This window comes from Microtus oregoni, unplaced genomic scaffold, assembly GCF_018167655.1.
Source record: "Microtus oregoni isolate MIOR12 unplaced genomic scaffold, Mior012 000015F_ref0000493, whole genome shotgun sequence".
NCBI classification, from domain to species: domain Eukaryota; kingdom Metazoa; phylum Chordata; class Mammalia; order Rodentia; family Cricetidae; genus Microtus; species Microtus oregoni.
Window position 1 is genome coordinate 37,939,629 of NW_024543074.1, and position 24,934 is coordinate 37,964,562.

Below are 24,934 nucleotides of genomic sequence, written 5' to 3' on the forward strand. Positions count from 1 at the left end.
CCTCTCTTCCTTTGCCCAGGCATGCCCATGCGCAGCTCCTGAAGTCAAGAAGGATAATGGGGTCGTGCAGGGTGACAGGTAACGCTGGAGGCTCAGGAGCCTTCTTAAACATTTTTCCTGGCCAGGGCCGGCCATTCCACGCACCTCCGCACCTCTGAGCGCCCAATATTGAGGGCACTGCTGGGCAGAGAGGCCCTGCCCCACATGGCTCAGAACCCTAGCAGTGTCTCCAGGGCTTAGAGGGTGGGGACCAACTGGGAGGTGCACAGTAGTCCCTCAAGTAACCAAGCCAGGGTAAGTACAGAAATCTAGGCTTTGGGAGCCAAGCTTGCAGTGAACCAGTTCCACCAGGGAGAGCGGCAGGTCTTACAGCCCCGCCCCCGGGTCAAGCAGGCGCCGAGCACGTGACCAAAGCCCGAGTCCGGCGAGTGAACGCTGACGCCGCCGTCACGCCACTCGGAGCCCCGCCCCAGTTGACAGCGAATAGCACAAGTCCTCTCTCACCGCACCGGGAATCTAGGGTTTCTGCGCTGCCCATCCCGTTCTGCGACTGTTACCAGTGCAGAACAACGGCGGACAGCGCTGGGGAGTCCTAGGCAGCTCCTTTCTCCCCCCTGCCTCAGTTGCCTCATCTGTAGAATGGGATGTGAACAGCCGCCTCCCTAAGACTGTTGGAAGGACTGACCGAGTTAATACAATAGAAGTATTTGGCTTGTCACAAGCATGCCCCATGACTGCACAGTGCTGAATCAGCTGACCCAGGTCACTGGTGCTTAGGCTGAGACCCCGCCACTCTCAGACTCACCAGGACAGGCTTGTGTTCTGAGTGCCAAAGAACCCAGTAAGGGGGTCCTGAAATCTTTGGCGGGAGGTCTCAGGTATTTGAGACAGAAACCACCAGCTTCCTCTGAAGTTCTCCAAGCTTTCCCCACCGGGGAAAAGCTTCCCCTTGGCTGCTGCCCTCGTAAATCCACGCTGTCGTTGGTCCGCTCTCCCACCTTGGGCTTTGCTGCACAGGGGGCTTTTCTAGTCCTGGCTACAGGTCTTTCTCTAACTTTGCCTTTGACTCCCCCAGTCCTGCAGCAACGGAATGTGGATTTGCGGAGTTATATATACTTCTTAGTAAGTTTCCAGAAGGCAGATCTGTTGTGATGACTCCAGACACCGTGCCCTTTCCCCGCAGAGCCAGCCCACTACTAAGCTGTCTCCGGAGAATCAGTGACCCCGCATCTGAAGACCCGCACCCTTCTGGCTGGGAAGGCGTGTTTGAGTTTTCAGGCAGTCATCAAACGCCTGGGTCTTATGGTGGTGGGACATGGCAGGGTGGCCAACATGTCGGGGAGAGGTGGTTTATAGCCCCTGCAGCACCTGCCTGCCTTATTTTGATTTTCTAGCAACCATGCTGGGAGAGGGACAAAGTGTGTCCTGGTGGAAATCAGGCACACACTCCCTCCTTGCCCAAAAACAACTAATTCTAGTGGATGGGAGGTGAGAGCAGCCACCCAGCCTGCATCTGGAGTCTGAGCACGACAGCTCTAGGTGGCCTGGGGTCATGACCTCTCAGGGGTTCCCGGTTGATTCCTATGGGCTGCTGTTGCCCACTTGCAGACACTTGTGGACCAGAAAGGTTTATTTCAGTCCACCCCGGAGGAGCCTATCCTCTCTCCCTGCTTCATCTGTCCCTTAGTCACAGGGCCCAGGGCTCACTTTCCAGTCCTCGGTCAGGCTGCTGGCCTAGCCTGGCCCTAGGCAGCTGGGCTCAGGTCCTCTGGGTCCCTGTTACAGAATCGCCGCTTGACTTTGGGACCCACACTTTTTCTAGGTCTTCCTGGAAACCAGAGTCTTGCTTTAGGAGTTGTACAGGTCCACCGGCCCTCCGGGTCCTCTCTGCCCCCCCCCCCCCCCCAGACAGTGGGACTGATCTGGATGAAGACAGAATCACAAGTTCCAGACTCCCTCTCCTGCAGGATCTCCCTGGGACCCCTTCTTCTCCAGAAGTCCACTTCTGGGTATACTGAGAAGGTGGGCAGATCTCACAGACTCTTCTCGGAGGCACAGCTTCACTAACCTCTCAGCCAGTCCATACACACACAGATCACTGGACCCTTCTACAGATGAGGAAAACAGAGGTACAGAGTTGAGGTCACAGCGCGGATCTGTAACAGTATTTTGGACCCCGGTTTTTCCCTGCTCCTACCCCCACACCGTTCCCCCTCCCTAGCCCTTCTGTCTAACGATGCCTGGGCTAGGTCGTGGCTTCCATTAGGCCCCTTTGCTTGGTGCTGAAGAGGCGAAGGCCTTCCCGAGCAGCCACAGGAGGGAGGCTGCGGGAAACTAGGCTCCAGCAGGAAGTCTGAACCGCCAAGGAGCTGCCTGGAGCCAGCGGGCTCCGGTTGGTGGGCGGGGCATAGCGGAAAGCCCCGCCCAACGGCTTGGGTGGCTCCGCCCTGGACCCTAGTTTCCGAGGAACTTTTCGTGAACGCGGGCCTCCTGCGAAGCCTGGCGGGTGCCGGCGCCATGGACGAGCTGCCTTTCGGCGAGGCGGCTCTGGAACAGGCGCTGGCCGAGCCGTGCGAACTGGACGCGGCGCTGCTGACCGACATCGAAGGTGCGTGGCCCGGGGCTCCTGCACTGCCTGTGTGGGGTCGCACGTCCTGGGAGGTCACTTGGCCGGGAGCTTCTGCGCGTGCGCACTGCACAGTTGGGCGCCTCAGATCTAGGGTTAACTCTCCAGGCTGCGGTGGGCTTGGTTTCTGGACACGCTGAACATCCTCTAAATGTCAGGCTGCGTCCTGTGTACAGTTCACAGGCCGACCTGGGTTTTCTCATTTCTTGGGTGCACGAAAATCCCCAAGGAAACCCACGAATGGATGTTTACAAGCACCTTGGCGTGCAAGCATCTGGCAACTTTGGATAGAGGTCAGGGAGGTCTCCTTAGTTGCGCTAGAGCTGAGGGGCAGCCCCGGCACCGACAAGGAAAGGTATTTTCTAGGCGGAGGGCAAGGTAAGGCGAGACCTAACTTTGAGAAGTTAGTGGGGGTGAGACAGGGAAAGTTGACAGAGCAGCTGCTCTCTGATATATTTTTTAGATTTGCGATTCTGGGGCAGTAACCCAGGACCGAAAACATATTAACAGGCTTTCTGCACTGAGCCACACCCCAGGCCACTTAGTGCCTTTAAAACACCGCTTGAACTTGCTCAGCTTGGTTCATCTCCAACTTCAACAGCCACCACCCACTGGGGTGGGTGTAAGGGGAGGGGAGAAAAAAAACTAACAACAAACCTTGTAGTCCGCATTAGTGGACCATTCAGTGATCTCTGGTGGCTCGTCAGCCGTCTCAAAACACTGCGTCTCTCTCGCCTGTTTGAGGGCTCCACACCCATCTCTACCCCAGACAACCATGAATGTGTGTTATCTATAAACTACAATGGGGCCCTGGGATTGCAGTAAATTGTGCCCTCATTTAGCTCCCTCCCACTCTGCTCTGTTGATAAGCCACCTAGGCTGTTGTGTGTGCTCCACAACCTTGGACGTGCTGTACCTCGATCCTCATTGAGTTCCAGAGGCAAGCCTCTGGGAAAACCACTCCCAGACCCACATGGGCTGTCAGCGTGTCTAGTAGGCTTGTAGCTGGGGCCAGAGAATGGTGTCTTGGGGGATAGAAGGTTGGGTCACCCAAGAGCAATGAAGGTTAAAAGATATCTGGGCAGGGGCTGGAGAGGTGGCTCAGAGGGTAAATGACTTGTCCAAGATCACGCAGCCAGAGCAAAGCAGAGCCAGAACTCAGACTCAGGCTGTTATCTCTAGAGCCTGGACCCTTGGCTCCCAAGGCTGGATTAAGAGGTTAGCCTTGCAGCTGTCTCCCTCAGCCCAGAGCGACATTGGTCGTGAGACTGGGAAGTGGCAGGGAGAGTCAGCCGAGGCCTGGAGCCCCGCTGCCCATCACCTGCTTGCGGTCTTTATTTCTGAGGGTGATGCCATGCTCAGAGCATCAAGTCCTGCTGCTGGCTGTGACCTCAGAGAAGCTCTCGGTGAGCTATCTCCTCCTTGTTCCTAGCGGGGAGAGGGGCCTGTGATGGGGGCAACTGGGAGGCTGGTGGCACTGAGCACTGGGGACAGAGGAGGCAAATAGACATAGTTCTGGCTGAGACTGGCTACTTACTCTAGGAACCCTGGGGAGCCACCTCCCCAAATAGCTGGTCTGTCTGTTGGGTATAGCGGAAGTCCAGTGCAGCTTACTGAGAAGCTCTCCTGAGTTCTGGTCCCTTTCCTGTGCTGGTCTTATACTGTATCTGTCTGTGTTCCGGTATTGGGTGACTCTCTCTAGGGAATAGTGGCCATGCACCTGATAGAGCACTGTGACCACTGAAGAAACTAATTCCATCAAAGCCCAGCTTCATGAACCAGTGAGTTTATTGGTGTCTTAGTGTTTCCATTACTGTGAAGAGGCGCCGCTGTGACCACAGCAATTCTTAGGAAGGAAAGAAAGCATTTTATTGGGGCTGGTTACAGGTTCAGAGGTTTAGTCCATTATTGTGGCAGGAATGCATGGCAGCATATAGGCAGACGTGGTGCTGGAGAAAGAGCTGAGAGTTCTGCATCTAGATCCGCAGGCAGAAAAGGAGAGACACGGGGCTTGGCTTGAGCTTTTGAAACCCCAAAGCCCACCCCCTACTCCCCCACGCCCTACCCCTGGCAACATACCTCCTCTAACAAGGCCACACCTATTCCCAGGCCACACCTCCTAATCCCTCTCAAGTAGTGCCATGCCTGATGACCACGCATTCCCATTTGTGAGCCTGTGGGGCCAGCCCTATTCAAACCTCCACAGTGGGTGTGGGTGAGGAGCAATAGGATCCTGCAGAATCCTAAAGCTGTGTCACTGCCAGGTCCCACTCCAGCAGAGTGACGACCTTTAGAAAGTTGTCTGTAGCCACACCCCCGTCCACCTCTTGTATACTCTGGTCTCCCAAGATCTCATGCAGCTGGATGGCAAGATGATGTAGTAGGTAGACTCTCGGGTAAGGGGGCTGGAGAGATGGCTCAGCGGTTAAGAACACTGATTGCTCTTCCACAGGACCTGGGTTCAATTCCCAGAACCAATATAGCAGCTCACAACTGTCTGTAACTTCTGTTCCAGGGGCTCTGACACCCTCATACAGACGTACGTGCAGGCAAAACACTGATGTACATAAAATCCAAATAAGTAAATAGTTAAAAATGAAAAAGGAATCTCAGGTATGGGTCCTGTAAGCTTCCTTCTCCTACCAGAGAGAGTGTTAACAGCCACATTGCTGGTTTCATAGACCTAGCTGTCACTGCGTTTTGGTTTGGTTTGTTGCACTGACTATGGGACAGGTTTTCTGTAGGCACTCTGCCACCCGTACTCCTCCCGTGGGATGTCTTCTGTCTTGGTCCCACCAAGCACAAGCATCCGGGTGGTCACTGACCGGTTCCTGCTGTGGAATTCCCTGTAGGTTGGCAACCCTCCACAAATCCCCAGTGCTCCCAAAATAAAGTACCCTTGTCTCAGCGCGGCATTTAAGACCTTGCCAAGATGCCCCTCCTTCAACAGTGTCTACCCACCCAGAACCCCCCTCTTAGGTACAGCCCAAGGGAGGTGTCTTAGTTAGGGTTATCATTGCTATAACAAACATCATGACCAAAAACAGCTTGGGGGAGGAAAGGGTTCATTTGGCTTACACTTCTACATTGTCGTCCATCACTGAAGGAAGTCAGGGCAGGAGCTCAAATAGGGCAGGAACCTGGAGGCAGGAGCTGATGCAGAGGCCATGAAGGGGTGCTGCTTACTGGCTTGCTCCCTATAACTTGCTCAGCCTGCTTTATTATAGAACCCAGCACAACCAGGGGTGGCCCCACCCACAATGGGCTGGACCCTCCCTCATCAATTACTAATTAAGAAAATACAAACAAGCAAAGAGAACAAAAGCACTCAAGAGGCAGGTGAATCTCTTTGTTTGAGGTCAGCCTGTTCTATGCGGTGAGTTCCAGGACAGCCAGGGCTACACAGAAAAACCCTCTCTTAAAAAACAAAACAAACAAACAAAAAAAAAAACAGAAAAGAAAAAGGAAAGAAAGAGAAAAATGCCCTACTTGCTTATCTACAGTCCAATTTTATGGAGGCATTTTCTCAAGTGAGGCTCCCTCTTCTCAGATGGACTCTAGCTTGTGTCAAGTTGACATAAAAAACCAGCCCAGACAGAAGAGTGCCCCTTCTTGCTGAACTACAGGGTTGGGAGTTCCCTGGGGGAGGGGGAGGTGGCAGTGCAGTGTCTCTGAAGGCCCATTAGGGAACCAGAGGAGGGTGCTGGGAGTGGGTCCCTGGAGAAGGGTGGCTGGACTTTGCCTCTTGCGCTGTGTCACTGAGCTGGACACAGCTTCCCACAGTGACCCGACTCACTTCCTGGTTGGGGTCACTACCAGGTGGAGCCTAGGATCTAGACCACCTGACTGTGACTGTGGCCTAGGTTAGGTACTTTACTGGCTGGACAATGGCCGTCTCTCGTTGGCTACGTGCTTGAGGCGATGCCTTTTAAATTTTAATTTTAGTTGGCTAATTTATTTTTCAGGGCTGCACCCCAGCCTGAGTCCACTCGGACCTTGGAGACTTGATTGGAGCCACACAGCAAGTGGAGGTGGGGCCTCCCTCCCGGTTAGAGAGGGGGACCTCAGATCCATCCCCAGGTGTCCCTGCCATCTGGAGTTTTGGGGGGTTGAAGCAGGGCTGGAGGTCTATCCAAGACCATTTTTCCCAAGCAGCAGCCGCTCTGCCTCCACCCAAGCCATTTCCCAGGAAGCCTGGCATCAGGCTGCCCAAACCAGGTTCCAGCAAACAAGCTCTGTACAGCTGGAAGGCTGGAACCCAAGAGTTTTCCCATCTAGCCCTCCTGAGAGACCTTGGACAAGTGGCCTGACCTCGGACATTTTGGTTCTTCTCATTGTATAGATATAAGACTAGAACCTGGTTCTGTGAGCCCAGCTGAGCTTGTCAGAAGCTGGTAGGGATTCTGACGATGCCACAGGGCTATTCTCACACTGTTTAGAACATGGACCCCGCACTTGAACCTGTTGTATTTGGCTCAGCAAATGTTAGCTGTGACTATCAAGGAGCCTGCACAGGAAATTTCCAGAACATTCCAGGCTGTGGTTCCCAGTTCCAAGTGTGGACTGTGTAATGGTTCTGTCGTTTTGCATGAGAGACAGGCCAGAAAGGGGCTCCCACCCTGCTTGGAAGAGCAAGCCCCATCCTTGGAATCTCCTAAGGTTAGAAGAACCTCAGCCACAGCAGTGTCCTGGCCTCTCTCTCGGTGTGCGTCAGGGCCGCTTACTCCCAGCCCACTGCCCATCCTTTTGTGATGTAAGTCCCATACCCTTAGAGACCCCCTAAAGAGATGGTGGAAGAGCCTGCTGAGGTTGCCCCACCTGAGGGAGAGCAGGGCCAGAGCCTGCAGTTTGGTCTCCTTCACAGATGCAGCTTCCTGTACAGAGGCGAGGAAGTCTGGGGAGCAGAGGCACTGGTTCCTGGAAGCTCCCAGGGTATGGTTCTGGCCCTGTTAAGCAGCTGCAAGTGCACAGAAGTGGAGAAACCCATGCTGGCAATGCTGTCAGAGTCACCCTCACCTGCCCGTGCTGCGGTGGCATGCCGCTCCTGTGCGCCCCCGTGTGTGCAGGCTAACAGCCCTGAAGAGAGGATTATGTGGACTTAGGTGAAGAAAGGCGCAGCTTTGCTAGTCAGCCTGGGAACAGCCGCCACTGCATTGGGCCGGGCCCCCAGCTCTAGCTAACTGCTAGCTAGTATCTTATTAATTAGCTGTGCCCCTAGTCACATCAGGGCCACATATCAGACCCACAGCTCCAGGGTAACCCTTGGTGATCCGGACATATAGTGTCCTAAGGGACAGTGGAAACTGCCTGCATGGTGGCACATATATGTTATCCTAGCACTCAGGAAGCAGAGGCAGGCAGATCTCTGTGAGTTCGAGGCCAGCCTGCTCTATAGAGCTAGTTTCAGGACAGCCAGGGCTACACAGAGAAACCCTTTCTTCAAAACAAAACAAAACAGATTTCAAGGTCATCCTTGTGGTTTGGGTCCTGCCTGGCTATTTGAGACAGGAGCCTGCTGAGGTTGTCCTCACCTAGGGCAGTGGGAGAGCCTGCATTCAGTCTCCTCTGCAGAGGGAAAGTGTGCTGAGAGTTGGTATGTGGAGTGAGAGTCGGGGTTAATACCAGAGCAAGTTCTGAGGAGACAATAGGCGTTTCCCACGTGGACACAATTGAGAGTAAGAAGGACGTTGTTGGCAGGGTCAGCCTGGGTTAAAGCAGGATGCTATTGATGGTGGAACCCTGGTGGTTTGAAGGTTTGAAGTCTCATAACCGCTTAAGCTATGCCCAGTGAGACAGATCACTTCCTGTTGCCTGTCTATCCAGATGTAGGGCTCTGAGCTCCAGCACGATTCTGCCTGCACACCCTGCACACTCCCAGCCGCCGCGCTCTCTGCCATGGTGATAATGGACTAAACCTCTGAAACTAAGCCACCCCATCAATTAAATGCTTTTGTTATAAGCGTTGCCATGGTCATGGTGTCTCTTCACAGCAATAAAAATGCTAAGACAGACCAGGAAACAGGCAAGGAGAGTGAGCGGCATTCTGAAAGCTAAAGACTGGTGGGGGTGGAGGGGGGCGTGGCTGGAGTGTGGTGCCAGTCTTCGTGGGCCGCACCACAGGTCCCACTGTGTCCAGGTCTTTTTCGTATGTATCTGTGTATGGGTGTTTGTGTGTGTAGGTACACAGATGTGTATGAAGATGTATAGAGGTCAGAGGTCAATGTTTAATGTCTTCGCTTCTCCACATGATTTAAAAAACATATTTTAAACATTTCTTAGATTCATTTGGCTACATATGCATCATATGCATGTATGTGCACTGTGTGCAAGAGAAGAGGGCGCCAGACCCCTGGAGCTGGAGTTATGGGTGATTGGAGCCACCATGTGCTTGCTGGGAACTGAACCCTGGTCCTCTGCAAGAACAAGTGCTCTCCACCGCTGAGCCATCTCTCCAGCCCTTCCACATCATTTTTAAAGGCAACATTTTCTACTAAACCTGCAGCTCACAGATTAACCAGGCAGACTGTTTCGCCAGCAAGATCCTCCTTTTTTTATCTTGTAGTAATAAGAGCGGCGGGGCTGCGTTCCCAGCACCCCGGCTGCCTGCTCGGCTAGCTTATGCCCCGAAATAATTACACGGACACTGTATTCTTTTAATCACTGCTTGGCCCATTTCTATCTAGCCTCTTCTAGGCTAACTCTCACACCTGGACTAGCCCATTTCTAATATTCTATGTAGCACAGCTAGGTGCGCTTACCGGGAAGATTCTAGCCTACGTCCATCCTGGGTCGGAGCTTCATCGTGTGCATCTTCCCGGGAGCGGGGAGCATGGCGTCTCTCTGAGGCATCTGCTCCCCAGAGGAGAGCTGTGGAGTCTGAGCTCACTTCCTCTTCCTCCCAGCGTTCTGTTCTGTTTACTCCTCCCACCTATCTTCTAACCAATGAGGGCCAAGCAGTTTCTTTTTATTTAACCAATGACCTTCCTCCATCATTATCTCTTCAGCCCTGGGATTATAGTATTAGCTGGCACACCCAGTTCTCTCTCTGTCTCCCCGCTTCTCCCCATACTTGCCTTTTGGTGTGGATGCTGGGATTTGAACTCAGGTCCTCATGCATACACAGGCACTTTTCTGAGCCATCTCCCCAGCCCCTCTGTATACTGCTTGCTGAGTAAGGTGGGAGTTCCATATGAGTGCAGGCCCCCGCTGAGACCTGGTACAGGCAACTCCTGTGTCGCCCCTCTGTGTATGCAATGGTGCTAAAGGCTGGTTGGCCTAGGGTTTGCCTCACACCGTAACTGGTTAGTGACGAGTAGGCTTGTGGGTCAGCAGAATTGAGTCAGAGACTTGGACCTCACTGGGGAGAGGTCCTGAGCTCAAGGGTAGCTGTTTCACCCCCTCTATGTGCCCGGTCCCCTTCCAGGAAGAGCCACGTTTTCTTACTCCCTGGAGCAGGGCCTTTGCTTGCACAAAGGGCAATCTATGCCCCTGTGCCCTAGAACCCCTATGACAGCCAAGGACCAGAGTGCCTGCCAGGGAGTTCTGAGGAATAAAGGCCTTTGGGAGCAACAGGGCAGGCTGCATGCCTGGAGGAACAATGGGTCACAGCCCCATCCTCTAGCCTGCAAGCTCCACCAGGCAGGGGTGCTGTCCCATGTCCTCCCCAGCAGGCCATGCCACTTCTCATTTCAAGCAGTCTTTCGTGGCATGGGATAGTCTGCAAATCCTATAGGTGCATGTATTTAGTTCAGCCAGACCAACCTACATTGAAATCCCAACCTACCCCAGCCCTACCAGCAGCCACTGGTTTCTGTTTCTGCCCTCACAGCTGGCTTGCAGTATCTTGGGGTCTTTGAGTTTGCCTTTTCTCTGGTCAGAGAACTTCCTAGTGGCCCTGTGTGTTCAGCCTGCGCTCAAGTGTCATCTCCTCAGGCATCCTTGAGCATCTGTCTTCCCTGGGCCAGCCTTTTAGTCATGGTGTTCTCACCTCCCCCATCCCCCCATGCCATGTGTGCAACTGGTTTCTTTTGGTGGAATGGAAGTGCTGAACCCAAATGCCAGGCTAGTGGTGGACACACACAGACACCTAGAATGGGCCTCAGATACTGTTGGGGAGGGGCAGCTGGGACTTCAGGTTTCCTGTTGGAGTCAGATAGGATCAGGGCCTGAGAGGGGAGGAGGGGAGATGAGGCCTGGAAAGGTGCAGGAGGGGGAGAAGCTGAATCCAACGAGGCTTGAGTCTGGCGCTCTTGTCCATTTGCTTCAGAACGTGCACGGGAACTGGAAGCCTGTGTGTGTTCATGGGAAGCCAGTGTTAGCATCTCTTGATGGCCCAGTGTTAGCATCCCTTGATGGCCCTCAGTCTGGTCGCCAAGGTACCCTTTCCAGACCCGCTTTACCTAGTGAGTCCTAGTCCTTTCTAGGGTGAAGCACGGAACACATATTTCAGGTGTGCAAACCGATGCCTCTGCCTCGGCTTTATGTGGCCCTGTTAGTTCCTTTTAAAATGTTAAAAACCTGCCAGGTGCTTAGGGTTGCCTTCAGTACTGCAGGTGATCAGGCAGCTCGCTGTCCGGTTTCCCAGTTCTAGCCGTTCCAGTGGCTGTGAGGGGAACTACTTTTGCTGAGACCTTTTTTGAGTGGGTAGGTGCTTTATAAGAATCGCCTCCCCTGGAGAGGGGCAGGAGGAGGACTGGAGGCTGTGTGAGTGGAGGCTGGTTTGCCTCTGATGCACAGCAAGTAGGGAGAAAAGGAGAGAAGGCCTCGGAACATGACTGCAGAGCCTTAGCAAGGCTTGTTCTCAAGGAGGGTGCTCAGCTGGCTCTGAGTTTCCATTTCCCCCAGCATCCTTGGTCACCAGCATCTACAGAACTGGGCTAGCAGACTGGACTCAAGAACCGAGTGAGGTAGAGGTCAGGCCAGTGCGGGGCTAGGGGTTGGATAGGCATGCCATCAGGTGCCAGGCCTGCCCCTGGTCCACTGCTCAGCTAAAGCTTCTGCACCCACACGCTGGCCCTTCTGCTTGGGTCACACCTGTCCCTCCTCCTGAAAGCCTCTCCTGAGTGCCGGCACTCTTGGGGACAGCAAGCCATATCTTTTCCTTCCTTCCTTCAGTGTCCAGGTGGTGCCAGAGCCCGGGGTCAGGAGGCTTGACACCACCTGTACTGAGTGTCTGCTAGGTGAGGCTCCGCTTGCAAGTCTTTCTGTATTCAGGACTCGGAAATCAGAAGGAAAGGACTGTACTAGAGTCAGCACTGGGGGCCTCATGCCTGGACTTCAGCCCAAAGTGTGCTTAGGTGTCAGGACTCTTCCCATTCTTAAGTTGACTGAGGTCAGAGCCTTTGCCAGGAGCTGTGCAAGCACTCACAGACTGGGCAGAACGGTGCCGTGAAAGACTTGTGTTTTCTCGGGAACCTTCTATGAGGATGTAGAAGGATCTAGAAAGAGGGTCAGGTGAATGGAGGAACACGTGGCTGCTTTCTAGCTAAGGCTCCTGAAAAGAGAGATGGACCACAGGGACACCAGCCCTTAGCTAACACCCATGAGTAGACTTGGTGGTTTGCCCCCTCGGGCTGCGTGAGAACCTGGTCTGCCAACTAGGGTGTCAGAGCACGCTGGGCATTAGGCTGCTGGCCAGCGCTGGTGTGGTGGTGGCGGTGGCAGTGTGTGTTGTGTGTGTGTGTTTGCACATGGATAAGAGCTTTTACCTTTGTCAGCAAGGGACAGGGACAGATTTGGCTCCCCTTCATTATCCCCTGCCTTTCCCTTCTGTCCCAGAGACTGGGTCCCTTCTTGGCCTTTTCAGAGAAAAGAGAGTCAGGCATCACTTGTTGACTGCTGTGAGACCTTCAGGGATGACACTGACCTAGCCTGTGGACATCAGAACTGAGGGCAGGACTTGCTGGATGAGTGATCTGCGGTAGCATTTCTCTTGCTTACTCCTGAAGGCAGTGTCATGAGTGATCTAGGTCTGGGACCATCAGCTCCCTCCCTGAAATGAGTGTCCTTATCCTGGGGTTGCCCTGCTAGTTGAAAGTCCCTGGACCACTAGCCGCCACCACCTAAAGGCAGTCCTTGACCTTCTTCAGACTGTAGCGACGTCGTCCCTTGCTGCTGCCATTTGATGAGGGACCAGGAGTAGGTAAACTGAGGCCAAAGTGGTCCAGGCTCATTCTGGATGTATGTGAGCCAGCGGTGGGAACACAGGAGCTTCCGGGATCAGAGCCAGCCGCTGCCCGGATCCCGGACCCAAGCACTTCTCAGGGGTGGTGCCTGGGCCGCAGGGTCTGGAACGTCAGTGACCGCAAGTAACCCCGGCGCGCGCTGGCGCAGAGGCGGTTAAAGGCGGACGCCCGCTAGTAACCTCGGCCCCATTCAAAGCGCCGGGTGAAACCCGAGCCGCCGCCGTCGGGGATGGGCGGGGCACTAATGGGGCGCGGCGCGGCTGCTGATTGGCCATGTGCACTCACCCGAGGGGCGGGGCACCGAGGCGCTTGGCGGGCTTTAAAGCCTGGCGGGGCCTGACAGGTGAAGTCAGTGCAGACGCAGCGGGGCAGCGCCTGCACGCCCTAGGGGCGGGGCGCGGACAACGGAGCCATGGATTGCACTTTTGAAGGTACTTTGGGGAGGACCCTGCACTCTTCCTTTGCCAGGGTCTCTGCAGCGGATCGCAGTACCGTGTTCTAACAGGAGACAGTCCTCCACCACCTTGGGTCGGGAGTTGGCAGTCCAGCCTTAGTTTAGCTGCCCTGCTTAGGGACAGACAACAGCACTTTGCAACTTGGACAGCTTTCTCCACATCCTCTGCTTGCCCTCTGGGCAGGGTCCGGAGGAAGAAACCCTGGAGTCTGATCTGTTTGGTAGTCCTAATTGGGCATTTTGGACCCTCCAGGCTGAAGGTGGGCCAAACAAGCTGTCAGGTCTTTTTTGGCCCGAGTTTCCCCATTTAGCAAATGGTAAGTGGGCCGAGAGGTGGGAAGTTCCTATGATTAAAAGTACTATTTATGACCTGCATAAATCTAGAGAATCCACGAGGATCCAGAAGGCTGAGCCTGCCACCGTTTTGTTCTGTCCACACCACGGGAAGTTCCCCTGCAGTGACGTGCTTCTTGCCTGAGCAGCGTCATTAGGCAGTGTTGATTCCTGCTCTGTTGGGCAAAGCCTCAAGCAGGGCTGCCAGAGGGCTTAATCCTTTCTTTTTTTGCAGAGGAGGAAACTGAGGCCCAGTGAAAGGAGGCAATTGGCCCAGGATCCAGCTCAAGAGAGAGCACTGTGGGCCCCTAGTGTTGTGTTCATGGATGATATAGAGCCCTTTGACCCAAAAAGTGGCCTCTATGAGTGGGTGAGAGGGCCCCAGGCAGAGCCAGCCAGGGTGCTAGTTGCCAGCTGGGGAAGAGGGCCTGTGGCTGGGGTGAAGCCAGGGAGTGTGGCTCAGTCCTTGTTAGGAGGAAGGAGCCAGGGTAGAGAGCACTTTGCTTTTACAGAGAGGAAACCAAAGCCTGAATGGCCAGACCTGGGTCCTGAGGCTACTTGGCTGCAAGGAGGGCTTGGGTTTGTGTCCAGAACACACAGACACACTGATTGGCTCCTTGGCCAGCGGCTGGTTCTTCTCCAAGCCTCAGTGTGCTCTGCTGAAGAATGGGTTAGTGATGGCAGCTTTGCCCCTGGCTTTTTGGTGGAACAGGAAAGGTGCTGGAACAAAAGTTGGGCGTTTTGAAGTCTACTGTGTATTCCCTGCATGCCTGTGGCCTTTTCCCTCTAGAGCAGGTGAGTGCAGCTGATGAGACAGTGGTCTGAGCGGGAGTAGTGGCTGTGCTGGCAGCGTGGTGGTCAGGTAGGTTTGGACTCAGCAAGAACTAGGCTGGCTCAATGCCTTCATTTGTAGAATAGGGCATCTGTCTCTCATAAGTGGGTTCAGTCTGGTTCATCAATATGGTGGCCTCAGATTGGGCCTGCTGCTTGGCCCAGACCCAATCTGCTGGCATAGACATACTCACCCCACTGTCTGTCCAACACGGATAAGGACCCTTCCCGGACATGACCCCCTCCTCCATAGTTGCCTAGTCTGCTGTTCCTGTTTGGGAATATCAGGGCACTCCCAGAGGAGTGGGAACTTAGAACTATCCTGTCTCTCTGCACCTCTTTCCCCCATAACTGAGGGCTTGGGTGACATCACTAGATTCTCAGTAGTCTGAGCTTTTGTCAAGTTCTATGTGCAGGGGACCCTGCTAAGCACCCTTAAAGGAAGAGCCCAGCAGTGGGCAGTGGAGGTGGGGCTCCTTTGCTCTATGTCCCCTCTGCCCTACTGACTGGGATGCCCTGTTCCTCTGCTGAGAACTGGACCTCCTGAGTTGTGTGAGGATATCCTTGTCTTATAGATTGAGAAATCAATGGTCAATTGGGGCAGAACAGGGCTATCTCGGTCTTAGATGGGGCATGTGTTCTTTTAACAAGCCAGCCAGTCAATATGGGAGCAGAAAGGGCAGGAGAGGCTTCTCGAAGGACTTACCATCTTCTGGTGAGCATTTGGAGTCTGCCATGCAGTGCAGACAGACGGGCGTGCACAAGCGCGAATGGAGACCCTGAGAAGCAGATGTCCCATGAAGGTGGGGTTAAAGGTTACCACTGTCCTCGGCAAGAGATGGTACAGGCAGGGCTTGGCTCATTTGGTAAAGCACTTGCCTTGCCAGCATCAGGACTTAAATTTGACCCCCAAACTCCAAGTATGGTGGTGCTCGCTTGTAGTGGATTACGTTCCTGAGTTTTCCCAGGTTGCCCTCAGGCTCCAGTTACATGTGTGTGTGTGGGTCCGCATACATATGAACATATACACACATATTCACATAAAAAAGCATAAAACAATAACAACAACAAAAAACTAGGCCAGGCCGGGCATAGTTCAGTGGTGGAGTATGTGTTTATCGTGTGATTCACTGCTCCACAGTGGCACACACACAAGACACCAACCCAGGGAAAAAAAGGAAGGCCACCAAGACAGAACATTTCAACATTCCCAGAAAAGTTCTTGGTTTTCAGGTTCCCTTTCTCCTGAGGTAAGGTTTCGCAATTCTGCCTCAGCTGGAGGCTAGCGCTTTTTTTTTTTGTCTTTTAAAAATTTTTTTTAATGATTTATTTAACTTTATTTTATGTGCGTTGGTGTGAAGGTGTCAGATCTTGTGGAACTGCATTTTCAGACAGTTGTGAGCTGCCATGTGGGTGCTGGGAATTGAACCCTGGTCCTCTGGAAGAGCAATCAGTGCTCTTAACAGCTGAGCCATATCTCCAGCCCCCTTTTTTCGTCTTTTTGAGACAGGTCTTACTATGTAGCCCTAGCTGGCCTGGAACTCACCCTGTAGACCAGGCTGGCCTCAAACTCACAGAGATCCTCCTGCCTCTGCCTCCCTAGTGCTGGAGTTAAAATTGTATACCACCACCACCACCACCTAGCTGGACTTGGTTTTTAAGCACAGCCTCTCTGGTAGTTGGGACCATAGTGTTATGCCTGGCATAGGCAAGGTTTTGTTCTTTGATTCCAGGTCCTAGGGAGACCCGCACTAGGAAGAAGGCTTTGCTTGGTGTGGGCACTTGATACTGAATGAGCGAGTGAGGAGTGAGTGAGTGAGTGAGAGAGTGGGTGAGCGAGTGAGCGAGTGAGTGAGCGAGTGAGTGAGCAAGGGAGTGAGTGAGTAAGCGAGGGAGGGAGGGAGTGAGAGAGCCAGCGAGCGAGGGAGTGGGCAAGAGAGTGACCGAGTAAACAAATGTGGTCCCGCTGTGGCTATGGCTCTGGAGGTTACCAGATGTCAGGTGGTGTTGGGATGTGGCAAGAACTTTGAAGAAGGCAGTCTCAGCCAGCTACAGCATGGGCACAGGCTAGAGATGAGTACGTCAGAACTCCAGTGGTACCAACCAGCCCTGTCTGCTGTGCTCAGCACAATCCACTACACACGCTGTATCAGGAATGACTCCACACATCACAGTGTCTTGAGAAAAGGTTGTGTCAGGAGCATTGCAGGTTCTGCTCAGGAGCTAGCCTGCACACCCTGCTGTCACTCATGGCTTCTTCTTCTTCCCTAGACATGCTTCAGCTCATCAACAACCAAGACACTGACTTCCCTGGCCTGTTTGACGCCCCATATGCAGGGGGCGGGGCAGGAGACACAGAGCCCACCAGCCCCCGTGCAAGCTCTCCTGAAAGCTTGTCTTCTGCTTCTCTGGGCTCCTCTCTGGAAGCCTTCCTGGGGGAACCCAAGGTGACCCCTGCATCTTTGTCCTCTCTGCCGTCTGCGACCACTGACTTGAAGATATACCCGTCTGTACCCCCCTTCTCCCCTGGGCCTGGAATAAAAGAAGAGCCAGTGCCACTCACCATCTTGCAGCCCCCAGCGGCACAGCCATCACCAGGGACCCTCCTGCCACCGAGCTTCCCTACACCAGCCCTGCAGCTCAGCCCTGCTCCTGTGCTGGGCTACTCTAGCCTTCCTTCAGGCTTCTCAGGTAAGGACTGATGTGATGATGGGAGGAGATGGAGAAAGAGCAGTGGCTGTGTTCTCAGTGGAGGAATCTCCTGGCTTCAGCAGTCAGGTGTTCATCCTGTGGTCCTGGGCCCCATGTGGTTCTCCCCTGTTGCCCAGCTGGAAGGCAGTATATTGACAGGGCCTGTCTTGCTAGGAAATCATAGGGGTAGTTACACGAAGCCCATAGACATACTGGCCGGATGGGGTAAAAGCAGGCAAGTCAGCCTGTGCCACAAGCCTTTGCCTTTGTCTCTGCAGGAACCCTTCCTGGAAACACCCAACAGCCACCATCTAGTCTGTCACTGGCCTCTGCACCAGGAGTCTCTCCCGTCTCCTTACACACCCAGGTCCAGAACTCAGCCTCCCAGCAGCCGCTGCCAGCCTCCACAGCCCCCAGAACAACCACTGTGACCTCACAGATCCAGCAGGTCCCAGTAAGTGGGTCTCGCCAGGTAGGGGAGGGGGGGGAGGCCTGGCTTGGATGTCACTCATGGCCAGGCCCCTCCCACCCAGGTTGTGCTGCAGCCGCACTTCATCAAGGCAGATTCACTGCTGCTGACAGCTGTCAAAGCAGATGCAGGGCCCACGATGAAGACAGCTGGCATCAGCACCCTGGCCGCTGGCACAGCTGTGCAGGCAGGCCCTTTGCAGGTAGATGGCCAAGGCAAGAGGGAGACCCAGAGGGGGCTACACGTGTATATGTCCACCTGGTGACCCGGCAACATGCATCTGACCCTACAGACCCTGGTGAGTGGTGGGACCATCCTGGCCACGGTACCGCTGGTTGTGGACACAGACAAACTGCCCATCCACCGACTGGCAGCCGGCAGCAAGGCCCTGGGCTCAGCTCAGAGCCGTGGTGAGAAGCGCACAGCCCACAATGCCATTGAGAAGCGCTACCGTTCCTCTATCAATGACAAGATTGTGGAGCTCAAGGACCTGGTGGTGGGCACGGAGGCAAAGGTATGACCAGAGGCCTGTAAGACGCAGGCCAGGGTGAGCAGGAAAGAGGAGGGCACGTCAGTCAGCAGGAAGTAGGCGTAGGCCAGACCTGCTCACACAGTCTTATGCGTCGACTTGTCTGGGTCTGGGCATTTTCCTGGTTAGATTTTATCAAGGGCATCCTGAATAAAGAAAGGGCTGTTCAGAGCTGGAGAGAGATGTTTCAGGGGTTAAGAGCACTGACTGCTCTTCCAGAGGACTCGGGTTCAATTCCCAACATCCACGTGGTTGTTTACAACTGTCTGTAACTATGGTTCCAGGGGATCTGACACCTTCACACCAATGCACATAAAATAAAATTAAATTAATGTTAAAAAAAGGGAGGGACTGTTGTGGGCATTGATGGTGTCATGGTGATGAAGTACAAAAATTCTGTCCTGGAGGAACCAATACCCTAGCGGGAGTGGTGGAGATTGAATAGGATAAAGAAGGGGTCCGTGTGCCAACGGCTCCCATGTGCAGGGAAGCAGATGGGAATCAGGTGTGCAGGACGGTCTTGCCATGAAGGGCTGCAGGAAGTCAGCTGAGCGGGGGACAGGACAGTGACAGTGCTGGCGGTACTGCTCTGTGGGTTCCACATGGCAGCTCCTCTTTGCCCTCAGGAGTAAGCACTGTTAGGAGACACCAGCACAGGAACGTTCTAGGCAGAAGGAGAAGTGCTGAGGTCCTGGGCAGCCGTGATGCCAAGCAGCTCTGCCCTTCTGCACCTGTAGCCAAGTCTGCCTGGCTGGCTGAGCCCTCCCCCTCCCTCTCCTTGCAGCTGAATAAATCTGCCGTCTTGCGCAAGGCCATCGACTACATCCGCTTCTTACAGCAGAGCAACCAGAAGCTCAAGCAGGAGAACCTGACCCTGCGAAGTGCTGCCCACAGAAGCCGTGAGTCCCAGCCTCCCTCCCGCCTCAGGTTCTTTTCTGTGGCTCTCATAGGACACCATGACCAAGCCAATGTATAGAAGAGTTATTGAGCTTACAGTTTCAGAGGGCAAAGCCCTGACCACCATGACAGGGAGCGGCAGCAGGCAGGCAGGCATGGCGCTGAGCAGTAGCTGAGAGCTCACATGCTGCAACAACCACTTGGTAGAAGGAGATTTGGTTGGGAATAGTGTGGAGTTTTAAAACTTAAAAGTCCACCCCCAGTGACACACCTCTTCCAACAAAGGGTGCCTCCTAACTCCCCAAACACTTCCAGGAATGGGGGTCCAAGCTTTCATCATGATTCTGTGGGGGCCATTTCATTAAAGCCACCACACTGGTTCTGTCTTCCTATCCTTGCCCAGTCTTGCTCTGGCCCCTCCTTTAACTCCTGGCCGGTCTGGTCATCAGCTGTGCCCTACAGTGGCCTGGCCCCTGTTCTGACCATAACGGAACTGTCCATGTTTTGAGGCTTCGGCGTCCCCAGCCCTGTTCCTTCTGCCTGCAGAATCACTGAAGGACCTGGTGTCAGCTTGTGGCAGTGGAGGAAACACAGATGTGGCCATGGAGGGTGTGAAATCAGAAGTGGAGACGTTGACCCCTCCACCCTCAGATGCCGGCTCGCCCTCCCAGAGTAGCCCCTTGTCCTTTGGCAGCAGAGGTAGCAGCAGCGGTGGCAGCGACTCGGAGCCTGACAGCCCAGCCTTCGATGACAGCCAGGTTGGACTCGGTGGCATGGGTTTCTTCCCTCTCCCAGACACCCTGCAGTCTTCCCCGCTTTGAGCCCTCGTCCTTAGTTAGCTGGGCTCTCCCCTCACCTCCCTGCCTCCTGCCAGGTGAAAGCCCAGCAGCTGCACAGCCATGGGATGCTGGACCGCTCCCGCCTGGCCCTGTGTGCGCTGGTCTTCCTGTGTCTGACCTGCAACCCCTTGGCCTCGCTGTTTGGCTGGGGCATCCCCAGTCCCTCCGGTGCTGCTGGTGCGCATCACAGTTCTGGGCGCAGCATGCTGGAGGCCGAGAGCAGAGGTCAGTCAGGCCAGCCTCATTGTTGGGACAGACCTTTGGGACTTTGGGCGTCCTAGAAGCTAGACCCTCAGACGTTCCCTTTGTCTATAGATGGCTCTAACTGGACCCAGTGGTTGCTGCCACCCCTAGTCTGGCTGGCCAATGGACTACTGGTGTTGGCCTGCTTGGCTCTTGTCTTTGTCTATGGGGAACCTGTGACCCGGCCCCACAGTGGCCCAGCTGTTCACTTTTGGAGACATCGCAAACAAGCTGACCTGGACTTGGCCCGGGTAAGAGATTGGCCCTGGAGGGGAGTAGGGTAGGCCCCCAGGCCCCAGAGGTGCTAGGTGCCCCACCTACTCCCTTTATTTTGTCCTTACTTCGTTCTGCCCCACCCTCACCTTCAGAACTCCTTTGACTCCAGGGGCCCGGACAGGGAGATGCCCTGTTGCTACTTTCTTACTGAGACAACCCTTTCTCCAGGGAGACTTTGCCCAGGCTGCTCAGCAGCTGTGGCTGGCCCTGCAGGCCTTGGGACGGCCTCTGCCCACCTCAAACCTGGACCTGGCCTGCAGCCTACTTTGGAACCTCATCCGCCACCTGCTGCAGCGTCTCTGGGTGGGCCGCTGGCTGGCAGGCCAGGCTGGGGGCCTGTGGAGAGACTGTGGGCTGAGGATGGATGCTCGTGCCAGTGCCCGAGATGCAGCACTTGTCTACCATAAGCTGCATCAGCTGCATGCCATGGGTATGCTGGGTGGGAGCTGGGCTGCATCAGCTGCATGCCATGGGTATGCTGGGTGGGAGCTGAGCTGGGGTCCTGCCCATGCAATCACCTGTCCTCACGCCATGGGTATGCTGGGTCCTACCCACCCCATCACCTCCTGTCCTTACTCTTACCTGTTTGCAGGGAAATACACAGGAGGGCACCTTGCTGCTTCTAACCTGGCACTGAGTGCCCTGAACTTGGCCGAATGTGCAGGAGATGCTGTATCCATGGCAACACTGGCGGAGATCTATGTGGCTGCTGCCCTGAGGGTCAAGACCAGTCTCCCAAGAGCTTTGCACTTTTTGACAGTAAGTAGGCTTGGGGGACAGGGCTGAGGGCTTGTCTTAGCCTCTCACCTGTCCCTTCCAGGGCAAGGGACTGACCCAGATGTATCAGTGGTTAGCAGGTGGGGGGCTGGGTTTGAGCTTGGAGCCAGTGTCACAGTCCTGTTCCTTTCCCCACAGCGTTTCTTCCTGAGTAGTGCTCGCCAGGCCTGCCTGGCACAGAGTGGTTCAGTGCCTCTTGCCATGCAGTGGCTCTGCCACCCTGTAGGCCACCGTTTCTTCGTGGATGGGGACTGGGCTGTGCATGGTGCCCCACAGGAGAGCCTGTACAGCGTGGCTGGGAACCCAGGTGCTCTCTCATTCCATTCTTACGCCTGCTCCTGCCTCACCCGGCATTGCCCCCTCATCTCTGAATGCTGGGCTTCAGATGCAGGAAGCATCATGGGGCTGTGGGCAGTGGGTGGACTTGAGAGGTGACTCTCAGGAAGAGTGCTGAGGAGGGTCAGGGCCAGTGGGTATGTGATTCAGTAGACTCCCCTTTCCAGTGTGGGACCCTGGCACAGCCGGTCCACTTTCCTTCTGAGGGCAGAGGCTGGGTACCCAGGCTTCGGAGGGCAAGGACTAAGTACTTACCTGTCGATGTCTACATGTCGTTTAGGACTTGGAACTAGGAAGTGCTCTGGGTTGGGGCCCCCGCCGATGTGGGAAGGGAACTATGGAGAGGATATCTAACCTCTGCTCCATTGGCCCCCACCCACAGTCGATCCGCTGGCTCAGGTGACCCGGCTATTCTGCGAACATCTCCTGGAGCGAGCACTGAGCTGTGTCGCACAGCCCAGCCCAGGAGCAGCTGATGGAGACAGGTGAGCTTTCTGTACTACTCTCAAGCAAGACCTCCAGCAGGGAGTCTGGGCAAGCCTCGTCTAGGCTGTTAGGTAGCCTGACTGTGTGTGTCCTCAGAGCCTCTCTAGCTCTTTCCTCTGTGAGCTGTGACAGGGTCAGACTATGCTCTAATGGGCAGTTAGGGAAAGCCAGTGTCATTCAGAACCCTGAACTGCTGCTATCTGTCCTGACGGCTCTCTCCTGCCTCAGGGAGTTTTCAGATGCTCTTGGGTACCTGCAGTTGCTGAACAGCTGTTCTGATGCTGTCGGGGCTCCTGCCTGCAGCTTTTCTGTCAGCTCCAGCATGGCTTCTACCACTGGTGAGTTCCAGCCCCATCCTGATTCCTGCCAGGCCCAATTCAGTGTGGCTGAGGGTCAGGCACCTTTCCCTCTTGTGTAGGTACAGACCCAGTGGCCAAGTGGTGGGCCTCCCTGACAGCAGTGGTGATCCACTGGCTGCGGCGGGATGAAGAGGCAGCTGAGCGCCTGTACCCACTGGTGGAGCACATGCCGCAAGTGCTGCAGGAGACTGAGTGAGTGCCCTGCCAGGTCCTCCTCACCCAGTTTTGGGCCCCCAGTACTTTGCTTAAAAAAAAAAAATATATATATATATATATATATATGGGGCAGACAGTGTACTCTCTGCCCCAGAGACTAGAACCAGGGTGAAAGGGCTCAAGGAAGGGCTGTAGCCTGGGTTAACCTACCATGTGTTTCTGCTCTGGCCCCAATAGGAGCCCCCTGCCCAGGGCAGCTCTGTACTCCTTCAAGGCTGCCCGGGCGCTGCTGGACCACAGAAAGGTGGAATCGGGCCCAGCCAGCCTGGCCATCTGTGAGAAGGCCAGTGGGTACTTACGGGACAGCTTAGCCACTACACCATCTGGCAGCTCCATTGACAAGGTGAGGGGTAGGATGGATACCTGGCTGGGCCAGGGTCACAGCTGTCCATTCCTAGTCTTTCCTGGAGTTAATACAAAATGGTGCTGAAAGGGCTTACCTTAGTGTTTGAAGAAGGCTAAAGTCCTGGGGAGAATGGGCTCACCATTCACCCACCACCAGGAGGGAGGTGTGGTGAGCAGACTGGCAGGGCTTCTCTTGGGGGCCGTTGTTGGGAAGTCCAAGGGCTTGCAGGCATGTGGCGGAGAGAAGGTAGACCCATGGTGAATTGCTGTTGCCTTGTACATGTGAGGCGGGGGCAGGGCCGCAGCAGCACAGCCCAGTCAGCCCCTGGTGCTGTGGGCCAGAGCTGCCAGTGACGTATGCCTTGCCTGCCACCCCAGGCCATGCAGCTGCTCCTGTGTGATCTGCTGCTTGTGGCCCGCACCAGCCTGTGGCAGCGTCAGCAATCACCAGCCTCAGCCCAGGTGGCTCACAGTGCCAGCAATGGGCCCCAGGCTTCTGCGCTGGAGCTGCGAGGTTTCCAACAGGACCTGAGCAGCCTGAGGCGCTTGGCACAGAGCTTCCGGCCTGCTATGAGGAGGGTAAGTCCCATTGTTTCACCTCCCACTGGGAGGCATGAGGCAGGAAGCCGGGGGAGAAGTGGGCACTAAGTCTGAAACTGGCTGTTATCCACTCCCCAGGTGTTTCTGCACGAGGCCACAGCTCGGCTGATGGCAGGGGCAAGTCCTGCACGGACACACCAGCTCCTGGATCGCAGTCTGCGGAGGCGGGCGGGCTCCAGTGGCAAAGGAGGTGAGGAGGTGGCTGTGCTTACACTTGCAGGGGAGGGGGGTGCTGCCTTAGCCTGGTATGAGGAATACTGGGGGCTGCATTATGGAACTCAGCGGGGGTGACAGTTTGTGAGATAGTCATAGGAAGCTGAGCCTGTGTGCCCAGCATGGGTCAGATACCTTGTCCTTTGCATGGGGCCTGGCCTTAGCCAGACCTAAGCCTTGCTCCCCTGACATGACCCATCTGTGCAGGTGCTGCAGCTGAGCTGGAGCCTCGACCCACATGGCGGGAGCACACAGAGGCCTTGCTGCTGGCCTCCTGCTATCTGCCACCTGCCTTCCTGTCGGCCCCCGGACAGCGTGTGAGCATGCTGGCTGAGGCCGCACGCACTGTAGAGAAGCTTGGTGACCACCGGCTACTGCTCGACTGCCAGCAGATGCTCCTGCGCCTGGGCGGCGGGACCACTGTCACTTCCAGCTAGACCTTGGATGGTTTCCCCAGTCTTAGAGACCCTTAAAGACATTTGTCACTGGCTGTGGTCATTGAGAGAGGGTGAGCCTGACAAGCAATCAGGATCATGCCGACCTCTAGTGGCAGATCTAGAAACTACAGAGGCTGTACTGGCCCAGTGCCACCCTCTTGCTCTGTAGGCACCTTAGTGGCTTTTTCCTGTCCTATGGAAAGAAACCTTTCCCCTAGCAGAGGGCCACTCTGTCCAAGGCTCTCCCCTCCTGGCAGACTTGTACATAGCATAGATCCGACTGAGCCGGCCCCCTGTGCAGGCTCATGGACTACTTGACTTTTGCAAACTTTATTTTCCTAGGTTGAGAGATTTTGTACAGAAAATTAAAAGTGAAATTATTTATAACCTCATTTTTGTTTATCTGGGTAGGCAGATGTCGGCATCATCTGACTACCATCCTTCCTGGATTGTCTTCTGGGAAGCTCTAAGGGTGTGTTTTCTGGCTTCTGCCCTGGGGTGGTCTGATGCTGACCTAGCTGTCCCACTGATCTCATGGCTACACTTTAGCTCAATCAACCTTGAGAGGCCTTGATGGTCTCAGTTGTCTCTTTGCCCCAGCCCCTCACCAGGTCCCAGGGTGATGAGGGCAGCCAGCATCTGAAGGCCAGGCTACCGTCTCCCTGTATGTCTGGAGCGTCACACACAATTCCCTGGTCAGCTCTGTACACCTGGCAAAGTCTGAGACCACACAGGTCTACCAACAAGCACAATCTGGGATCCCTGTTTGTGTCCCCCGGCCCTTTCCCTCCAC

General features: G+C 54.9%; 1 protein-coding gene across 2 annotated transcripts; it reads left to right on the top strand.

Moving 5' to 3' along the window:
* Positions 1-2,453: 2,453 nt before the first annotated feature.
* Srebf1 (sterol regulatory element binding transcription factor 1) lies at positions 2,454-24,824 on the top strand. Of its 2 annotated transcripts, none has more exons than XM_041664838.1 (19): positions 2,454-2,608; positions 16,700-17,119; positions 17,398-17,573; positions 17,653-17,790; positions 17,881-18,102; positions 18,902-19,016; positions 19,561-19,772; positions 19,889-20,078; positions 20,169-20,347; positions 20,541-20,802; positions 20,965-21,131; positions 21,288-21,456; positions 21,868-21,970; positions 22,200-22,309; positions 22,390-22,522; positions 22,724-22,889; positions 23,270-23,470; positions 23,570-23,681; positions 23,912-24,824. In XM_041664838.1, exons 1-19 carry the CDS (start codon positions 2,518-2,520, stop codon positions 24,139-24,141), a joined length of 3,396 nt encoding a protein of 1,131 aa, XP_041520772.1. In that variant the 5' UTR covers positions 2,454-2,517; the 3' UTR covers positions 24,142-24,824. The 2 variants fall into 2 exon arrangements, with proteins under 2 accessions (XP_041520772.1, XP_041520773.1); XM_041664839.1 differs by lacking the exon at positions 2,454-2,608 and adding an exon at positions 13,145-13,241.
* Positions 24,825-24,934: the final 110 nt, after the last annotated feature.